The sequence below is a fragment of the Megalobrama amblycephala genome, linkage group LG5 (genome assembly GCF_018812025.1).
Source record: "Megalobrama amblycephala isolate DHTTF-2021 linkage group LG5, ASM1881202v1, whole genome shotgun sequence".
Taxonomy (NCBI): domain Eukaryota; kingdom Metazoa; phylum Chordata; class Actinopteri; order Cypriniformes; family Xenocyprididae; genus Megalobrama; species Megalobrama amblycephala.
This window is the reverse complement of record NC_063048.1, coordinates 36,581,517-36,598,392: the sequence shown is the minus strand read 5'-3', so window position 1 is coordinate 36,598,392 and position 16,876 is coordinate 36,581,517. Positions and strand designations below refer to the sequence as shown.

The following is a 16,876-nucleotide window of genomic DNA, read 5'->3' as shown; positions in this document are numbered from 1 at the left end:
GTGTACAATTATATTTATATTAGTAGAAACAAGATTCTAATGAAAGTATAACATTTATTAGTGGTTATTAGACAATATTTAGATTATTTTGCAATAGATTCATATTCCCGTACACAAAATGTTTTAACACTATTCATAGGAATAAACCAAATGTATATGCTGATATGCTGTTCATAAAGTTTTTATGTCTTTATGTCCTTTTAATAAAGGCACTTGCTGTGATATTTGGTCACTTAATGAATGATATTCACATTTTTACAACTTTGACTAATTTGAATAGGCTAAATGTTTTTGGAGCTGCTGAAAGTTAGTCATGATTAAGACATTTTACTTACAGATTTTATTAGTTTCATTACAATCACATGAGAGTCTCTCAGAGATAAAACACATTAAAGTCATGTTAAATAATGTAGAAGTTATTAGCTGATTTTGACATGTTTTCTTGTCTTGAATTTAATAACCAAATATGTTCCACAAAAATGTTCCGCGTGATCATGCAAATATCTGACACCCCAGGCGTGTGACTTTCATCCTGAAGATGTAAATTTGTTTTCTGAAAGAGGTTCAGTATAGTTTGTGTCACTGTCATCCATACGCTCAAACATACAGGAAAGCAGGATGATTATAACACTCAATAAATCTAACATCAATAATATTCAACAAAATTCAATCCTCTCACAATAACAGACAGTTTCAGTAATGATCATCACAGATATTTGTTTTGAGTGATTTCAGTAATGTTGGCCCTTTTTAGATCATAATTTTATGTACATACATCATTTACACAGTTCCCTCTCATTCAGTAGTGACATTTGTCTTTATGTTGTTCTTGGGTCTGATTTTGGTGAAAATACAGTTTCCCCTTAAACAACAACTGTACACATCAATCTTAGAAAGTCAAAGAAAGCATCATGTCTTAATTATGCTTATTATAAATATTTTCCACAGCATTATTTCTGGATTGAACGATGGTTGTGGTGGAGCCGGAGCCTTCTGGATCATCAGAGAAATTTCCCCCAACGTCATTGTGAATGTTGTAGTAATACAGGAAGAGGAAAAACCCTGAAAAAAAGAGAAACGCATCTAATTTAAATACATTTCAGATATCATTAAAGTTGTTTGCATAGTTTATACACTTTAATAACATTTATAAAATGATACATTTTCACTGTAATGCTGCTTTGAAACAATATTGTATAAAGCACTATCAAAATAAAGTCTTCATGAATCTCTATCTCTCATTAGAGAAAAACAATAAAAGAATACAAAATGAAATCATAATCTATGACAAAAAAATTAAAACCATTTTGCAAAAAAAAAAAAAAAAATTGGTGGAAAAATAAAAATGAACATACTTTATTGAAAATACATTATTAGAAAATAATTTGTATGAAAATACTATAGAATTAAAAGAAATTTATTTAAAATGCATTATGCAAGCTTTTTAATAGGATACCAAGATATGATGGATATGACAGAACAAGATTTTATACAAGGTTATTAATAATCTTTTAGTGTGCAAAACTATCACAATATGAAGGGCTTCAATACAGAGTGGCACCAAGTGTCATGAAAAGGGCAGTTGTTCCCTAAGGTTAGAGATTCAGACTTGTAACCCAAAGGTAGTGGGTTTGAGCCTCAGTACCAGCATGTGAATGACCAGCACTCTCCACAACTGAGGTGCCCTTGATCTAGACACCTAACCCCCAATCGCTCCCTGTCCCTTATACCGAACTTTTATTTTGACAGGGTTGTGAAGACATTTGACTTCCTGTGTATATAATATGACAAATTTCCATAGTTTTATCAAATTAAATGGTGAAATGTCTATAAAGTGACTCTAAGAGCAGCTCTGCAGATGAAGTTCATGTACAGTGAGACAGCAGACACTGAAATCATCGCGAGCGTCATGTGTAGTATTAGAAAAAAAATGTGGCATTCTTTCATACAGACTTCAGATTTCAATATTAGTCATTTTTAGCTTTAAAGGTCCCGTTCTTCGTGATCCCATGTTTCAAACTTTAGTTAGTGTGTAATGTTGTTGTTAGAGTATAAATAAAATCTGTAAAATTTTAAAGCTCAAAGTTCAATGCCAAGCGAGATATTTTATTTAACAGAAGTCGCCTACATCGAACGGTCAGTTTGGACTACATCCCTCTACTTCCTTCTTTAATGACGTCACTAAAACAGTTTTTTGACTAACCTCCGCCCACAGGAATACACAAGAGTTGCGTTTGTAGAGTGTGTTTGTCGCCATGTCGTCGAAACGCTGTTATTTTCATCCCGCAGTCCAATCACCGGGTCTGATTCCGGCTCAAATTGATAGGGTAAAATTAAAGACATGTTTACAATAACACTGAGCGCGTGCATCTCCACTTTATGGTAAGAGGCGTGACCTTTCCGGGCAAGATGCGCTAAACTGCTGTCGAATCACAACACAGGAACCGCTGGCACAATCAGAACTCGTTACGTATTTCTGAAGGAGGGACTTCATAGAACAAGGAAGTCATCAGCCCGTTTTTATGACAGTGGAAACAGCGGTATACAGATGAGTAAATTATGTGAAAAATACTGTGTTTTTTTACACGCGAAACATGAACGCATGTTATATTGCACACTATAAACACAATCAAAGCTTCAAAAAAAACACGAAAAACGGGACCTTTAATGTTCTCAGACACTAGTCCGTATCGATATCCGATTCATTGTACAGCCCGATTTTTGATTTATTTTCCCAAAAATTGCTAAATTCTGTGACATTCCGCTTTATACAGTAAGTTCTATTTGTGACTGGATTCCGTGATTTCATCAGTTTTCTGCATTGTGGAAATCATTTGGCTCTGCATGCTATTTGCAGTATTAAAGAGAGTTAGTTTTGTGAGTTATTTATTGTTGTTTTATAAAGTTGTTTCCATAAGTGTAAGAAGGGTATGTAGTTAATAGAAGTCCGCTCTCTGTGCGCTCTACATAGCGCTTCATGGCCATTGAATAGAGACAGCAGCTGTTTCAGCTCCGCACCGGTTTTTGAAAAATTCATATCGTTCTCGAAATTGAAACTGGTATACCATATGAACCGGTATGCCGCCTAGCACTAGTGAAATATAGTGCACAAATTCTAAGAATGGGTCACCATATTGGCTACATGTCACTTCACTAATTTAAAAGTTCATCCAAAGTATTTTGATTGTCCCCTGCTGGCTAGCTGTAGTATAGGTCTTAAACCCCACCCTCTCCATGTAATTAAATAGGACGTGGTCTTAACTAAAAAATCCATTTACACTTCAAATAATTTTCTGTCATTTTAGGAAGTTACACAGACGTACGTTCAAGTGTTCATTATCCCAATAAGTTTGGTTTTAATTAGTTATTTGATGCTATAAAAATGGATTGTAACGTCATGATTGACAGCTGTGTTTGGAGTGTGGGGAATGCATCCCTAATTGTTTCTCACCCTGAAATGAGTTCAGCACAGTGAAGATGTAATATGAGGGAATGAGCATCACTCCATAACTGAAGAACGCCACAGCCCACGTCAGGCCGAAGAGCAGGAACAAACTCAACACCATCATGAGCTGCTTTCTGAACGTCTTTCTCTTGCCATCAGGTGCTCTTATGTGTCGGGCTTGGACAATCCTAGTGACGATCATGATGAAGATTCCAGCCGTGAAGATGAAGACTAAAGCGTAGTAGCCAATGTTCACTATGTAGTGAATTAAAGGATCTGTAGTCCAGCACCTATATTTAGTAGAGAAAATACAATGTTGAAAATTGTTAAAAGCATCATTAATTCATGCATTTGTGACATCAGAACAACTTACATTTGTGTGTTATTTCCAGATGTTGTGTTTATAATCACTGCTTTATATCCTCCAAATGAAACTACAGTTATGACTATTGGAGCTGCAAATGCTGAAAACACACAGAGATCAGGGTTATTATAGTTCACTTTCGAATAGGATCTTTGATGCGTTGACACTAAATGCTTTCGAGTGAAATAGTGTCTGAAGAATGTGTTTATACGCACGCCAATTCAAGTTGGCTGAGCATATGGTGTGATGACCATTGGTGATTCGGGTAGCAGAGATAACGGGTGGTTAATCCGCCCCATCCTCGTACACAGGCGATCTCTCTTTAGGGCTTGTTTTGTTGTTCCCTGCTAGTCCTTTGATTCAATGTCAATTCTATCACACAGGTTGATTCCACTGAAAAAAAATATCCCTTTGTAATGGCAGTAGGGGCAGAGCCAGACATTGTAAACATTCGGGGCTTAGCCGAAATCTAGTTGGTTTAGACAGGTTTACAATCAGATCTCAATACATATGTAGTGAAATGCTGTAATCATCTACCCACAAAATGTTTGAAATTATGCAGAGGTGAAAATAAAGTGTATCTGGTGCCACAATGTTACTAAATACACTCTAAACTCACAGCCCATGCAGAGAAGAAGATTACTGCATTCATTCACTGTGAACTGAGCCATTCTGAGACATGGAAAACACCGGAAGCAGCTGATCGCTTGAACAAAGTGCTCACATTGATTTCAAACACACCACAAACATTTTTACTTTCACAGTCTTGAGCGATTTTAAAAGGGCACAAAGGCCCTTGCATGCTTTCGAATTTAGTTCGTTCGATAGATACTTTGCCAAAGCAATGGTGCAAAACAATGTTAGAGACAATTTTTGTAATTATGATAAGTTTTAAATGATTTTTGGTTCATTATGACACTTTGGCGGCAGTGGTTGACAATATCAACTGATATTTCTATAACAAGAACTACAGTCTCTTTTGGCAAAATGGTTATAGAAAATATACCTCTTTCTGAGAGAGAGGCGGGTTTTTACAGCCACTACTTTATAGTCCAATTTTAGATCTGCATGGCCTGAAATGTTCTCTGTGGACATACAGGTCCAGGATGCTAACACTCAAACTGATTGTATCACAAATTTAATCCGAGGATTGGTTTGTGATTGTGCCATGCCTTGGTCATAACTCTGCATGTCCTTCAAACAATTAGAATCTGAAAACATGCATATCAGGCGTCTATTTATGGTCTCTGTGATGTGCTATGCTTGTCAGGATTACCAGCAGGAATGCCCTTGATATCCACCAGTGATCTCAATTAATGAGAGATTTTAGATTACCCTTAACAAACTACTGTGTTTGGATCCTCAGACTTTGCATCTCTGTGCAGTTCATGACAGTGCCAAGTCATCACATCATATGCTCAGGAAATTCAATTGATGTGTGTATACACCCATGGGAAGCATTGCCATAGTGTCAATACCATGATGCAGCATCTCGTTCCCTTCTCAGGGAACAGAGTTACATGGATAACCTTCACCAAAACCATAAAAAATTGTTATTGAAAATAAATAAACTTTAAATGAAAATAAAGTATATAAAGAAGAAAATTATATTAACTTAATGTTCTAAAATAAATAAAACTAATAAAAATAACAAAATCTTTATGTAAAAATACTAAAACTTACTGAACAAATTACTAAAACTTTACATTTTAAAATTAAACAGAAAAGTAAAATAATAATATATACATATATATACAAAGTTCTGGCATGGGCAGGCTAATAGGTCCTTTAACTCAACCTGCTAATAACACATCATTATCTATAGGTCACAGATGATTGGTTCCTGCTGTTTTAGTAGCCAATGAGCTTGCGTGCTTAATCTTTAAATACATGAGTTAGCATTGCTTAGCAGCGCAGCGTGCTTCAGAAACCCTCCACCTTCCCCAGCTCCACCTGTATAGATCTTCTACAGTTTTTCATGTACGCTATATTGTACAGCAGCAGCATGTCTTACTTGCTCACAGCAGCGTGTCGTGTATGTGTTGGCAGTAGCAAGTCCCGTACTTGCTCTGCAACAGCGGCAGCAATAATCAACAGCAGCAGCAGCAGCAATAAAGCAGCAGCAGCGTAGCAGATCTATTCCGCCAAGACCAAATATATCTACATTGTCGTATCCATTACCATACCAAACACTCCCAGAGTTGTCATGACAGAAATATATATATAATAATAATATTAATAAAAACTAAATAAAATTGAGTGTTCAGATGCCCTTATCTAATGAAACTCCTCAAGAAAAACACTATAAAAAAACAAGTTAACAAGAAAAACACCATAAAAGGTTTGTGCATACATATTTTCTTAAGGCTGCATTATAACAGGTGTTTTGTTCATGTAACTCACTCCAGCCGAACACGGTGATCTTCCTCATGTAGTTTGTGATGGTGACGTTCTGTCTGATGAGCCATAAGTACATATGAAGAGCTTGAATGAAGAACCAGGTGAATGTAGTCAGCATGGAGTAATGCATGAGCAGCGCTATGAAGACACACGCAGCCTTGACTTCTGTGTTGGCGACGCTCTCGTTTGACAAAAAGGATAAATCCAGGAGAAACAAAGCCACAAACATGTTCATCAAGATCTTCGTGGCCTGATTTGATTTGGCTTTCCTGTTCAAATATAAAAACAGCCTGTATTTGTAACATGCATTTAGCAGATGCTTTAATCCAACAGAGGAACAAAAGCAACTGGTCAAAGAACTTTGAATGTTAATAATTACAGTAACTATAAGTTATAGTTTAAAATACTCTACCGTAACAGGAAATGCATGAACAGAGCGACGGACAGAAAAAACATGGAGATGCCGCAGCCGATAGAAGTGATGAAGCTCAATGATTTCACATACGGCGCTGTGATGTTTCTATCTGGCAGAGACTGAGAAACACAACAGAAACAATCCTTTAAAAACAAAACAAAACAGTGAGTTTTTCATTCATTGTCATTGTAATTAACACTATTATTATTGTTTAATTAGCTCATATAAAAAAGTTAGATAATGCTTTAACAACTTATTGACCATAAAAAGTTATCACTTTAGATTAGGTCACGGAATATCAGATAGTTCATTAATTAAACACTTTAAACCAACCTTTATTGGACATTAATTGCATTAATTTTCAGTGTTCCTTGAAATGTTTACAAATGAACCCAAAGTGTGTGTGTGTGTGTGTGTGTGTGTGTGTATTTGTCTGTGTTTGTGTGTGCACACTTAATGCATTTGTAAACATTTAAAGGAACACTGAAAATGAATGCTATTAATGTCCAATAACAGTTGTTTCAAAGCACTCATTTAATTACATTTTCTGATACTCTGTGACCTAAAGTAAAGTGAGAACTATTTATGGTTAGTAAGTAGTTAACAAAGCGTTATCTATCTCTTTAGCTAGATAATGCGTTGTTAACATTATGCATACATTTGTATGACTTCTTTAGTCATCTTGTACAAGTTCACTAGCATAAAGATGTGGACTAAAAGACTCTGATATTGATTTCATGGGGTCTTTAAATGAAACTCTGAGAAGCTTCTCACCATCAGCACTGCAAAGAACGTCAGATGTGAACACGAGCACTTTATGGTGTTATTGTCGACTTTTACTGTCTCACAGCCAGACGTCGTCCATGTAAGATTTCCTTTGAAGAAAAGAGAGTGACGAATGAAATTAATTATATAAAATAAATTGGGTGTGTTGATGGGAACTGATCAATACAGCCATAAAGTAATTTACCTTTTCCATCCCAAGATCTGCAGGATGCCTCACCGACCTGTAAGAACATGTTTGATTTTTTTTTGTTTTCACAGTGTCTGATTATTATAACAAAATAAGATTCACAACAAAACCTTCATTACCAGATCATTCTGTGTAAAGAACATTTCTATATTGTTGGCAAGATTGGAGATATTGGTGCACATCGTTATTCCATAAACCTCATTGTTTAAAACAGTGTAATTTTTAGTTTCATCCTAAATAAGAAATAAAACAAATCAAATATAAACATGTGTATACAATAGATCAAGAAACATTTGTTAAAAGAAAAGTTCACCCAAAAATGTCTCTTATGCTGTTATATTGTATCTGGAACACAAATGTAGAATTTTTAACTCTTTTCAAACACCAAATCATAGTTGCAAAGAGGATTAAAAAAAAAAACACCATAAAAGCATCATAATAGTAGTGAATATGACAGTGTACTAATGCTCAGCTCAAGACATTTGTGTCATGATGGAAAATAAATTTGTGTAATGAGAAAATATTTAGATGAACTAACCGATAAACATTCCTTAAAATCTTCAAACATGGAACTTTTAAATTTATAATTGTAAATACCTTTCCCATGTTTTTGAACCGTAGAACTCCCAGTGATGCCCTGCCTTTGTGTTCCAGTCTTGATTTATTAAAGGCCTCACTGGGAATCTTTACAGACCAGGGAATGTCTGTCTTCCAGTCACTTTGACAGTCAACAAACTGTGAAAAAAGAAGAATTATAATAATAAATGATGAATCATACCATGTATTATTGTTTCTCAAGACTTACATCTATCCTGTTTGGATCTGAAGAGTAACACATGTCTCTGGTTTCTGTGTTCTCGTCTTGTATGTGAAGAAGACCAATAACATCCCCCATGATGATCTGTGCATTGCTTGTATTGTTCTCTTCCATTATAGACTCCAGATTGTTCATGGCATCTCTATAAAATTGATTTCATCATTCTGTTTTCAGTAATAGAGATATCATTTTAAAATTCACTGGGAACCACACACTTACGATGCTTTTGAGGGATTAATAAATCCATCCGTGTCTATTAGATCATCTGTAGTTAGATTGTAAATTATCTCAGATGTTTGGAGAATGGTAGTTGGTAGTTGGATTGTCACCGATGGTTTGGAACTAATAGTTGGATTGTAAGTTATCTTGGGTGCTGTGAAACTGGTAGTTGGATTTTTAGTGGTGGTTTGTGACATTGGTGTGAAACGTGTAGTTGGATTTTTAGTGGTGGTTTGTGACGTCGGTCTGACAGTAGTTGATCTTTCATCATCACAGCTGACACACATCCATTCACTCCCGTTTAAATGCAGAACATATTTGCTTCCTTCTTTCCCTTCAAAACAAATAAGAGATGAATTTTGGTTAATGTATCTGTAGATTTTATCTCAAAGATTAAACTGATTCAATATATTGTGTTATTTATTTATAAATAAATAAATGTTGCAAACATGTATTGTATTATAAAGTCAGCATGTATGTTCATCAGTGCCTTTCCTCCATAACCACCAGGGGCCTCCAGATCCACCAGGGGGCCCCCTTTGCTCTCAAATATGATTTAATGCCTAGGGCTGTGTAATTTACCTTCAATTTTGATTTTGGCTTCTAACAATTATGAAAACACGTTGCATCATTCTGTTCCTTTCCTTTAAAGCAGTGCACTGTCACCCTTCCTACGTAACATCCAAATCAGTCAAATCATGTAATGCGACTGTCATAATATAGAGTTTCTTGCCAGACTTAATACTAAAAAAAGAGTTAAAAGCGTATTGAGCTGTGAAAGCGGCTTTCTGTGTGTAGTCTGAGACATTGAAACTTGGACAAGTATGGGCTACTTTGGGCTTCGGGTGTGTACTTAAACTGACAAATAAACATTTGCATTCACTGATGCATTCAGTTATGTCTTCTTCCCAAACTGTTGGAAAGGTAATCAAATGCTTGTCAACATATTAGACCTGTGCATTCGGTCTTAGGCCCCATTTACACTGCACGGTTCAAGTGACCCAATTCCGATTTTTTCCTCCCATGTGGCACAGATCGGATATGAGTCACGACCGTGTAAGCAGGAAAAAAGTGCATGAATTCCGATTTTCACAGATCGGTTTCAGGCCTCATTCATATGTGGTTATAAATCAGATATGAATCGGATACGTGTGTTTGCGCCTGTAGTGTAAGCGGACAGATCGGATATTCCCCTGTAAATGCGACTCCTGCGTCATTGAAAAGTGAGGGTTTTTTAACATTTCGCGGTACAGACATACCTATAACAAACGCCGCATCTCTAGTTGACTGGTAGATTATTCATTTCATTTGTTTGTGTTAAATAAAAGGTGATCTGACGTTGAAATGTGTTGCTTTTGAAATCGCACTGAGTGCTCGTTGCCGCTGTTGTTATAGTGACGACGGCTCGCGCACAGACGCGCACTTCAGTCCCGTTGTGGAGACTCTATTCGTTCCATTGAAACCACAAAATAAAAAGCACACAAACTTGAAACTGCCCTTGATATACAATCACTGATGAACGCATTGGTTTTAATGACCAAAAAAAACTATTTTTGGTATGTTTCGCCAAGTGCAGTGTAAAAAGGAGATATCCGATACAGGTCACTTTTAAAAGAAATGTAAGCACGTCGTCCAAAAAAATCGGATATGGTCAAAAGATCGGAACTGTGCATTAAGACTTGCAGTGTAAATGCGGCCTTAAAGTGTCAGCAGCCTAATAAACCTGCTGCTGTCTGTCATTTAATGTTAATCAAACAATATAAGATCATGAGAGAATCATTCACTACTCTTCACTGAACAACTTTAATAAATATAATAAGAATCAATGTATATTTAATTCACACAGTGAAGAGTATGCAGTGTTTTAATTTTTACATTTAGTTAATCAAAATTTTGTTGTAGGTCATTATTTTTAGTATGCTAAATTGTTTAGTTGTTTAGTCAGTTTTCTATTCTATTTGTTTGTAATTTTCTTTTTTATTGTACTGTTTCCACTCATTGTTGATTGACAGTGAAACTGCTCTGAAAGAACATATTAAAGGGTTAGTTCACCCAAAAATGAAAATTCTGTCTTTTATTACTCACCCTCATGTCGTTCCAAACCCGTAAGACTTTTGTTAATCTTCAGGACACAAATTAAGATATTTTTGATGATCCAAAAGGTATAATTATCTTAATTATCAAATATTATTTGTGTTCTGAAGATGAACAAAGGTCGTACGGGTGTGGAACGACATGAGGGTGAGTATTAAATGACATTATTTTCATTTTTAGATGAACTAACCCTGTAAGGGCTTGGTTGGTCATTTGGGGGATTTATTAATGCACTGACAGTAGTCCCTTATTAGTTTTGCTTCTAGGACCAGCACTGATGATCATCATAGTTCATAGGGGTGGGTAAAAAAAAAATCGATTCACATATGAATTGTGATTCTATCTTCCGCTGGTTTAAATCGATTCATAAATTTTGAAAATCAATTTTCTAAAAATTAATTTATTGTAACGTATTGGAAAACTAAATTGCAAATCCATCGACTGAAAGATACCATATTATAGATGCGTCGTCAGATTTGGGATGAACCGCGGTACAAGAGCGTGCCGATCCGTGGGTGGAGAACCGTACGTTTCGATATTTTACAGCGAACCGTCCCACCCCTACCGCCTATAAAAGTGAATGAACATAACGTATATTAATACTTTATAATGAAATATTGAGAATCCAGCAGTGCTTATATATATTTCCAACCCCAAACAATCGTCCACTGATCAGATCCAAGTGAGAATAATCACTTACTTTGATTATAAATATCTGTCAATATCTGAAGAGATGAATATGAAAAGCTGAGCAGCAGCGGGATAGAGTAAAATAATGCACCTACAAGAGGTGTATAATTTAAATTACTCTATTAAATAAGTCTGGACTGATTGGCACTAACAGTAGATATTGCTCTTCTGCACTCTTTCTGAAACTCTAACCTTTATTAAAGCGACAGGTGAAGGGTTGCCAGATATCACAAAAAACCTAAACAAGCCCCTTAAAGTGTAATATAGCAAAACTACCAGGGGGACGAATATAAACAATATAACAGTAAAGTTAAAAGGCATGAAATGTTTGTTTTTTTTAATATAACAGCTCAATATAAAATGTTTACATATTATAAACTGATTGAGGATGAGATTAAAAAATTATAATTCAACAAAACTTTAAAGTTTAATTACACCTGTGAGTTGTATTTAATATCAATCGAGGGCACAGGATTTCTTATACATGGGGCGGGGAAGGAATCGATTTTGAATCATATTGTTACCCCAAGAATAGATATGAATTGAATCGTGAGAATCCAAAAGATTCCCACCCCTAATAGTTCACATACACGTATACATTATTGACACAGTCCAATCAAGAATGAATAATGAGTCCTACTTACTGCTGCATAGATCACTGTCATATGAAGCTTTTTCACATGTCTTATTTGGATCAACAGAAGGTAATTTCAGACAACCTCAAGAGAACATGACAACACATAATTCAACATAATTATCAAATCATACTGTAGCTGAATGAGTTAAAAGCAATAACATCATCAGAAACGTAATAAAAGAACAACAGAGGAATAAAATACAATAGATTGTGTAGTGTAGAGTAATATCATTTACATGTCTGACCACAGACAGCAGATTAATGTTGCTGGTAGTTTGACTTCCTGAAGAGTGAAACACTGATCCCTTTAAAACATTTTTAAAATATTGTTCTGTTTGAGCAGCTCGACACCAACAAATGACAGATGGTGGGATTTTCAGGGAAAATGTCTGTATGTGTGAGTTTGACTTATGAGATCTGCACAGACCAAACTGACTCGTCATGATGACACACAGTACACCGTGATCACGGACAGATTAAACGTCTACTCACTACTCCTTTCAAATGATATGAATTAAATAATGCATATTATATACATTAGATACAGATATCGGCACATACATTCCCATACTGACCAGTTACACCTGTCCTGTTAAATAACCATTGGTTCTGTCCTAATTGAAGGGACAAACTGAAATTAAATGAAAACAACACTGCAAAAGTGGACAAAAACATACCTGTGTTTGGGTTTGCATTTAGGGTGCAGGCGGAGGCTGTGGTGTTGCAAATCAAAGTGTCTACTAACAATCCAGCAGAAGGAAAGTTAATTATTACAAAAGCTCACAAAATATGTAACTAGTCTAAAATAGTGTAATTTTACCATAATCTGCTGTTCCAAACTGAAACACATTACAGTGCTTAGAAGACAATTAACACACAGAATCCATTCAAACAGTTTGTCTTAGGTGTGTTAGGATCTGTTTTTGGTTTGAGCAACAGTGATAACAGGGCTCGACAATAAGGACTGCCCGATGGCCCGGGGCCAGTGTGAACGACGCTCGGGACAGCAGACGGAACGGTCACTTGCCCGATCGGGCCAGTGCTGTAGGGTGTGCGATATATATAGTCGATAGTATATAGATATCGTAATTGTTGATTTAACGATCTGATATTATCGAGTATGTCCCTCACTTTTTAAAAAAACAAAAAAAAAAAACACTCATTGAGTGCACGCATGCACTAGTGACGTAGTCTAGTAGGTTAGACTAGTGCACGTGCATATTTAGATTGCACGCTTTCACTGCATGATTTAGTCTATTAAAATGCCTTTAGAATGCCCCAGAATTCAAGATAAGGGGCAAAAATGCCCCTGTATATATTTCATATTTATATAATTTAATATTGTTAACCAATATTATACAAAGAGCGCAGTTTTTCTCCAAATATTAGCATGATTACAAATGTGATATTGATTTTATTCAGCGTACAGTTTAATTGAACAAGAACTTAATATCAAGTGACTTACATTTAAGACACCAAATTGCCCATTTCGCTCTATTTCGCCAAAGAAAATAGTTCCAAAATCCACAGAATTGTTTTGCGTCTCTGAGCAACACTTCCTGAATGAATCAGCTGCTTGAATGAATCGCTTGAATCTGATTCGCTTGAATCTGATTCACTCATTAACAGTGGTTCGCTGCCACCTACTAGCAAAGTCTTCATTTTTTTAAAATTATTTCAAGTAACAGTATTTAACGTTTTATATTTTCAACATTAAAAACATTTTTATGCATCTGTTACTCCTCTTGACTGATTAACTTTAATAAAGTTTAATCTATAGTTATATATTTAGCTATACATTAGATTACAATTTCTGTACCTGAAAATCTAGTTTAAACCTACATGAAATACTTGAAAAGCACCATTTATTTAATTTTTATGTTTTTCTGTTGTATTTATTTGTGCTATTACTCGTAATTTGGTTATTTGTTACTATTTTATTACTTACTGTTTATTTGTCTAACAATATTTAAAATATAAGTGAGTTAATCTAATAGCTTTTGGTGTCATAAACCTATTTATTGAGGTTAAATGTAACAAAGACAACAAAAACAGTAACTATGCAGTAACTAGGCCCATTTTCTTGTCTTTTACTTTTATTCATTTTTTGTTGTGGGGCCAGTGAAAATTCTGGCGGGGCAAGTAAAAATTTGAACCACTGGCCCGGCCGGACCAGTAGGAAAAATCCTTAGCGTTGAGCCCTGGGTAACATCATCATCATCACTAAGCAATGATCAATCACAAACACTAAAAATACCTGTGTACTATTGAGTTGTGTGTGTTAAAAGTTTTTTAAATTTAGGACAAGACCTACCCGGGACCTTTGATAGCTGACATTTTGATTCATTTGGCAAAAAACACAGCTCCATGTCTTCAGTCGTCTCATTCATTCTTACTTCATATTTCCCTCCATAGTTTGCTATGTTGAAACTATGTTTATTGCCACGTGTTTCACAGTGTCCTGGAAACCAGAGAGAACATTTTTTAATTGCTGAAACAAAATACTTACTAAAGAGTTTAGATCTCAAGAACTTAAAATAAAATAAAATATATCAACTAAATAATTACATTATACATTATTTTACCTAGAGAAGATGTGTTTATTTTGACATTCATTGTGCAAACATTCTCTATTTTTGTATGACAACCTGATGGACATGTCAGATTAATATCTGGAATAAATAAGAAATCAATATGAGTTTGGAACTTGATCGGTCATTCGTCACAAGAACATTCAGATAATAAATATAGAGTGTTCCTCCAGTCATAATATCAGTGTATATTTCACATCTACCTTTGTTACATGAGTCCCCGAAACATGTATCTGTCAAATTGTCGCCAACTAGTATTATTTTTGAGCAGCCTGCACAAAGATAACATTAAAAAGTTATTATGTTATTATAATGTTCAGGTCAGGCAAGGAAGATGAGACGAAGCAAGCAGATCTAAATGCAGCTGTATTCTTATAATATATATTTAATAAACAAATCAAAAGTTAAACAGAATAAATGTAACAAACTGAGATAAATACACAGGATAATGAGAACTAAACTAGAGGAAGGTGAAAAGAATCAATGATTCAGAGGCTGCTTCCTGCGAAGGTTGTTTGTGTCACCGTTGCGTGACGACGACTGTCCCAATTCTAAGGCTCCTTCAAATGCGTCCTTTTTTTTACGGGCAATGAAGGATACAACAGATGGATCCTTCGCGTCTTACCCTACCCCAGAATTCATTGTGTGGTGATGATGACGGGATATTTGGAAGAAATTGCCAGATACACTTTTAAATGTATGTATTGTTTTTCAACTAACTCAAACAATCTAATGTACATGTAAAAATAAAAAATATATATATAAAGTTGTTCAAATGTTGACATATCTCACCAAGATGCGATTTTAGATAAATGCACCAAGGTGAACACAGTTAGACAGGCTTTGAACCCTGTTTTGTTTTTAGGCAGTTGATGTCACTGACACTCGTCAACGGCAGCTGTCAGAGTTTAACAACGCTCAGTCTGACCTTCATGGCCTTCGAAGGATGCAGCCTCTGAATTGGCTAATAATTTACAATGACAATGAATAAGAACATACTTAGAAACCAAGGAAATAAAACTAAACCATGAAATCCACTAGTCCATGAAAATTAAACTGAATCTAAAACTGAACGTGACGATGTATGATATAATGTTTAAAACTATTTTAGATGCCAAAATTTGGATGCACACATTTACAGTCATAATGTTCTTTTTTACTAAATCATAGTGTGATTTTTTTTTTTTTTTTTTTTTTTAATTTTTAAAAATTTGATTTCGCTCACCAAACAACATATTCATCTGCATTATAGACTTTCTTATGAAGTTGATAAATGCAATTTATAGTTGAAAGAACATACTTATCTGGTGTGATGCACAACAGACGATCATCAGCCACAGCAAATTCTGCTTTTGTCGAGACATAATTCCTAAAAACAGCCTGATAAAGATGCAAGTGTTGAATTTTCGATTCAACAGATTTTGGTAGTAAATCTTAAATCTTAAATCATTTTCTTATTACATTCTTGAGATGAAAGTCCACAGTCCAAGAGAAGAGAGAGATTCATCCGTTCACATATGAAGCTGTACGATTATGATCCACAGCTCAGAGACACTGTACCAATGACATACGGTTCATTTGCATACATGAAAATCATGTTTATTTGTCCTTTAACTGTGAATTTCAGTATTTTTAGTGTTTGGCATTTTAAGTAACCAAATATATTCCACATCAGTATCTGTGTGTGATCAAGGAAATATCTGAATCCACTGGCGTGTGAATTTAGTTTCATTCTGTAGATGTAATTTTTTTTTTTAAAAAGAGGTTCATTTTGTATCTCTCTGACATCCATACGCTCAAACATACAGGACAGCAGGATGATTATAACACTCAATAAATCTAACATCACTAATATTCAATCCTCTCACAGTAACAGACAGTTCCAGTAATGATCATCACAGATATTTGTGTTTTGTTTTGAGTGATTTCAGTAAAGTTGGCCCTTTCTACGGTCATAATTTAATGTACATACATAATTTTAAACAGTTCTCACTCATTCAGAAGTGACATTTGGTTTTAGTGAAAATTTGATTTACAGTTTCCTTTTAAACAGCAACTGTTCAAATCTGTCTTAGAAAGTCAAAGGAACCAATCTGTCTAATTTATGCTTAGATTATAAATATTTTCCACTGCTTTACAGGTTATAATTGAGGCATTCATTCATGTACTGAATCTTCAGACCAAGTCTGCATAACTTCAAGCATTATTATCTGCTTTACACTCAGTTTGCA

The 16,876-nt window shown here is 35.1% G+C and overlaps 1 protein-coding gene across 2 annotated transcripts; it reads right to left on the bottom strand.

Moving 5' to 3' along the window:
- Positions 1 to 66: 66 nt before the first annotated feature.
- LOC125269235 (adhesion G-protein coupled receptor G2-like) lies at positions 67 to 16,282 on the bottom strand. 2 transcript variants are annotated; one of them, XM_048192109.1, is made up of 18 exons: positions 16,107 to 16,282; positions 15,946 to 16,025; positions 14,849 to 14,917; positions 14,640 to 14,726; positions 14,369 to 14,515; positions 12,732 to 12,794; positions 12,062 to 12,136; positions 8,634 to 8,967; positions 8,403 to 8,556; positions 8,195 to 8,332; positions 7,717 to 7,830; positions 7,595 to 7,631; positions 7,399 to 7,499; positions 6,622 to 6,743; positions 6,213 to 6,478; positions 3,819 to 3,909; positions 3,452 to 3,735; positions 67 to 1,062 (listed from the first exon to the last, which is right to left on the bottom strand). In XM_048192109.1, coding segments are annotated over exons 1-18 (2,310 nt in total). In that variant the 5' UTR covers positions 16,109 to 16,282; the 3' UTR covers positions 67 to 916. The 2 variants fall into 2 exon arrangements, with proteins under 2 accessions (XP_048048066.1, XP_048048067.1); XM_048192110.1 differs by having other exon boundaries at positions 15,946 to 16,282.
- Between the last annotated feature and the right edge of the window lie 594 nt (positions 16,283 to 16,876).

Bases quoted from the DNA above. Each gene is read 5' to 3' on its own strand.
- LOC125269235 (XM_048192109.1), bottom strand. The intron at 14,918-15,945 runs GTATGTTCTTTC...ATCTTTGTGCAG, and splicing joins TTGTGCATCACACCAGATAA to GCTGCTCAAAAATAATACTA. The intron at 14,516-14,639 runs GTAAAATAATGT...TCTGGTTTCCAG, and splicing joins AATAAACACATCTTCTCTAG to GACACTGTGAAACACGTGGC.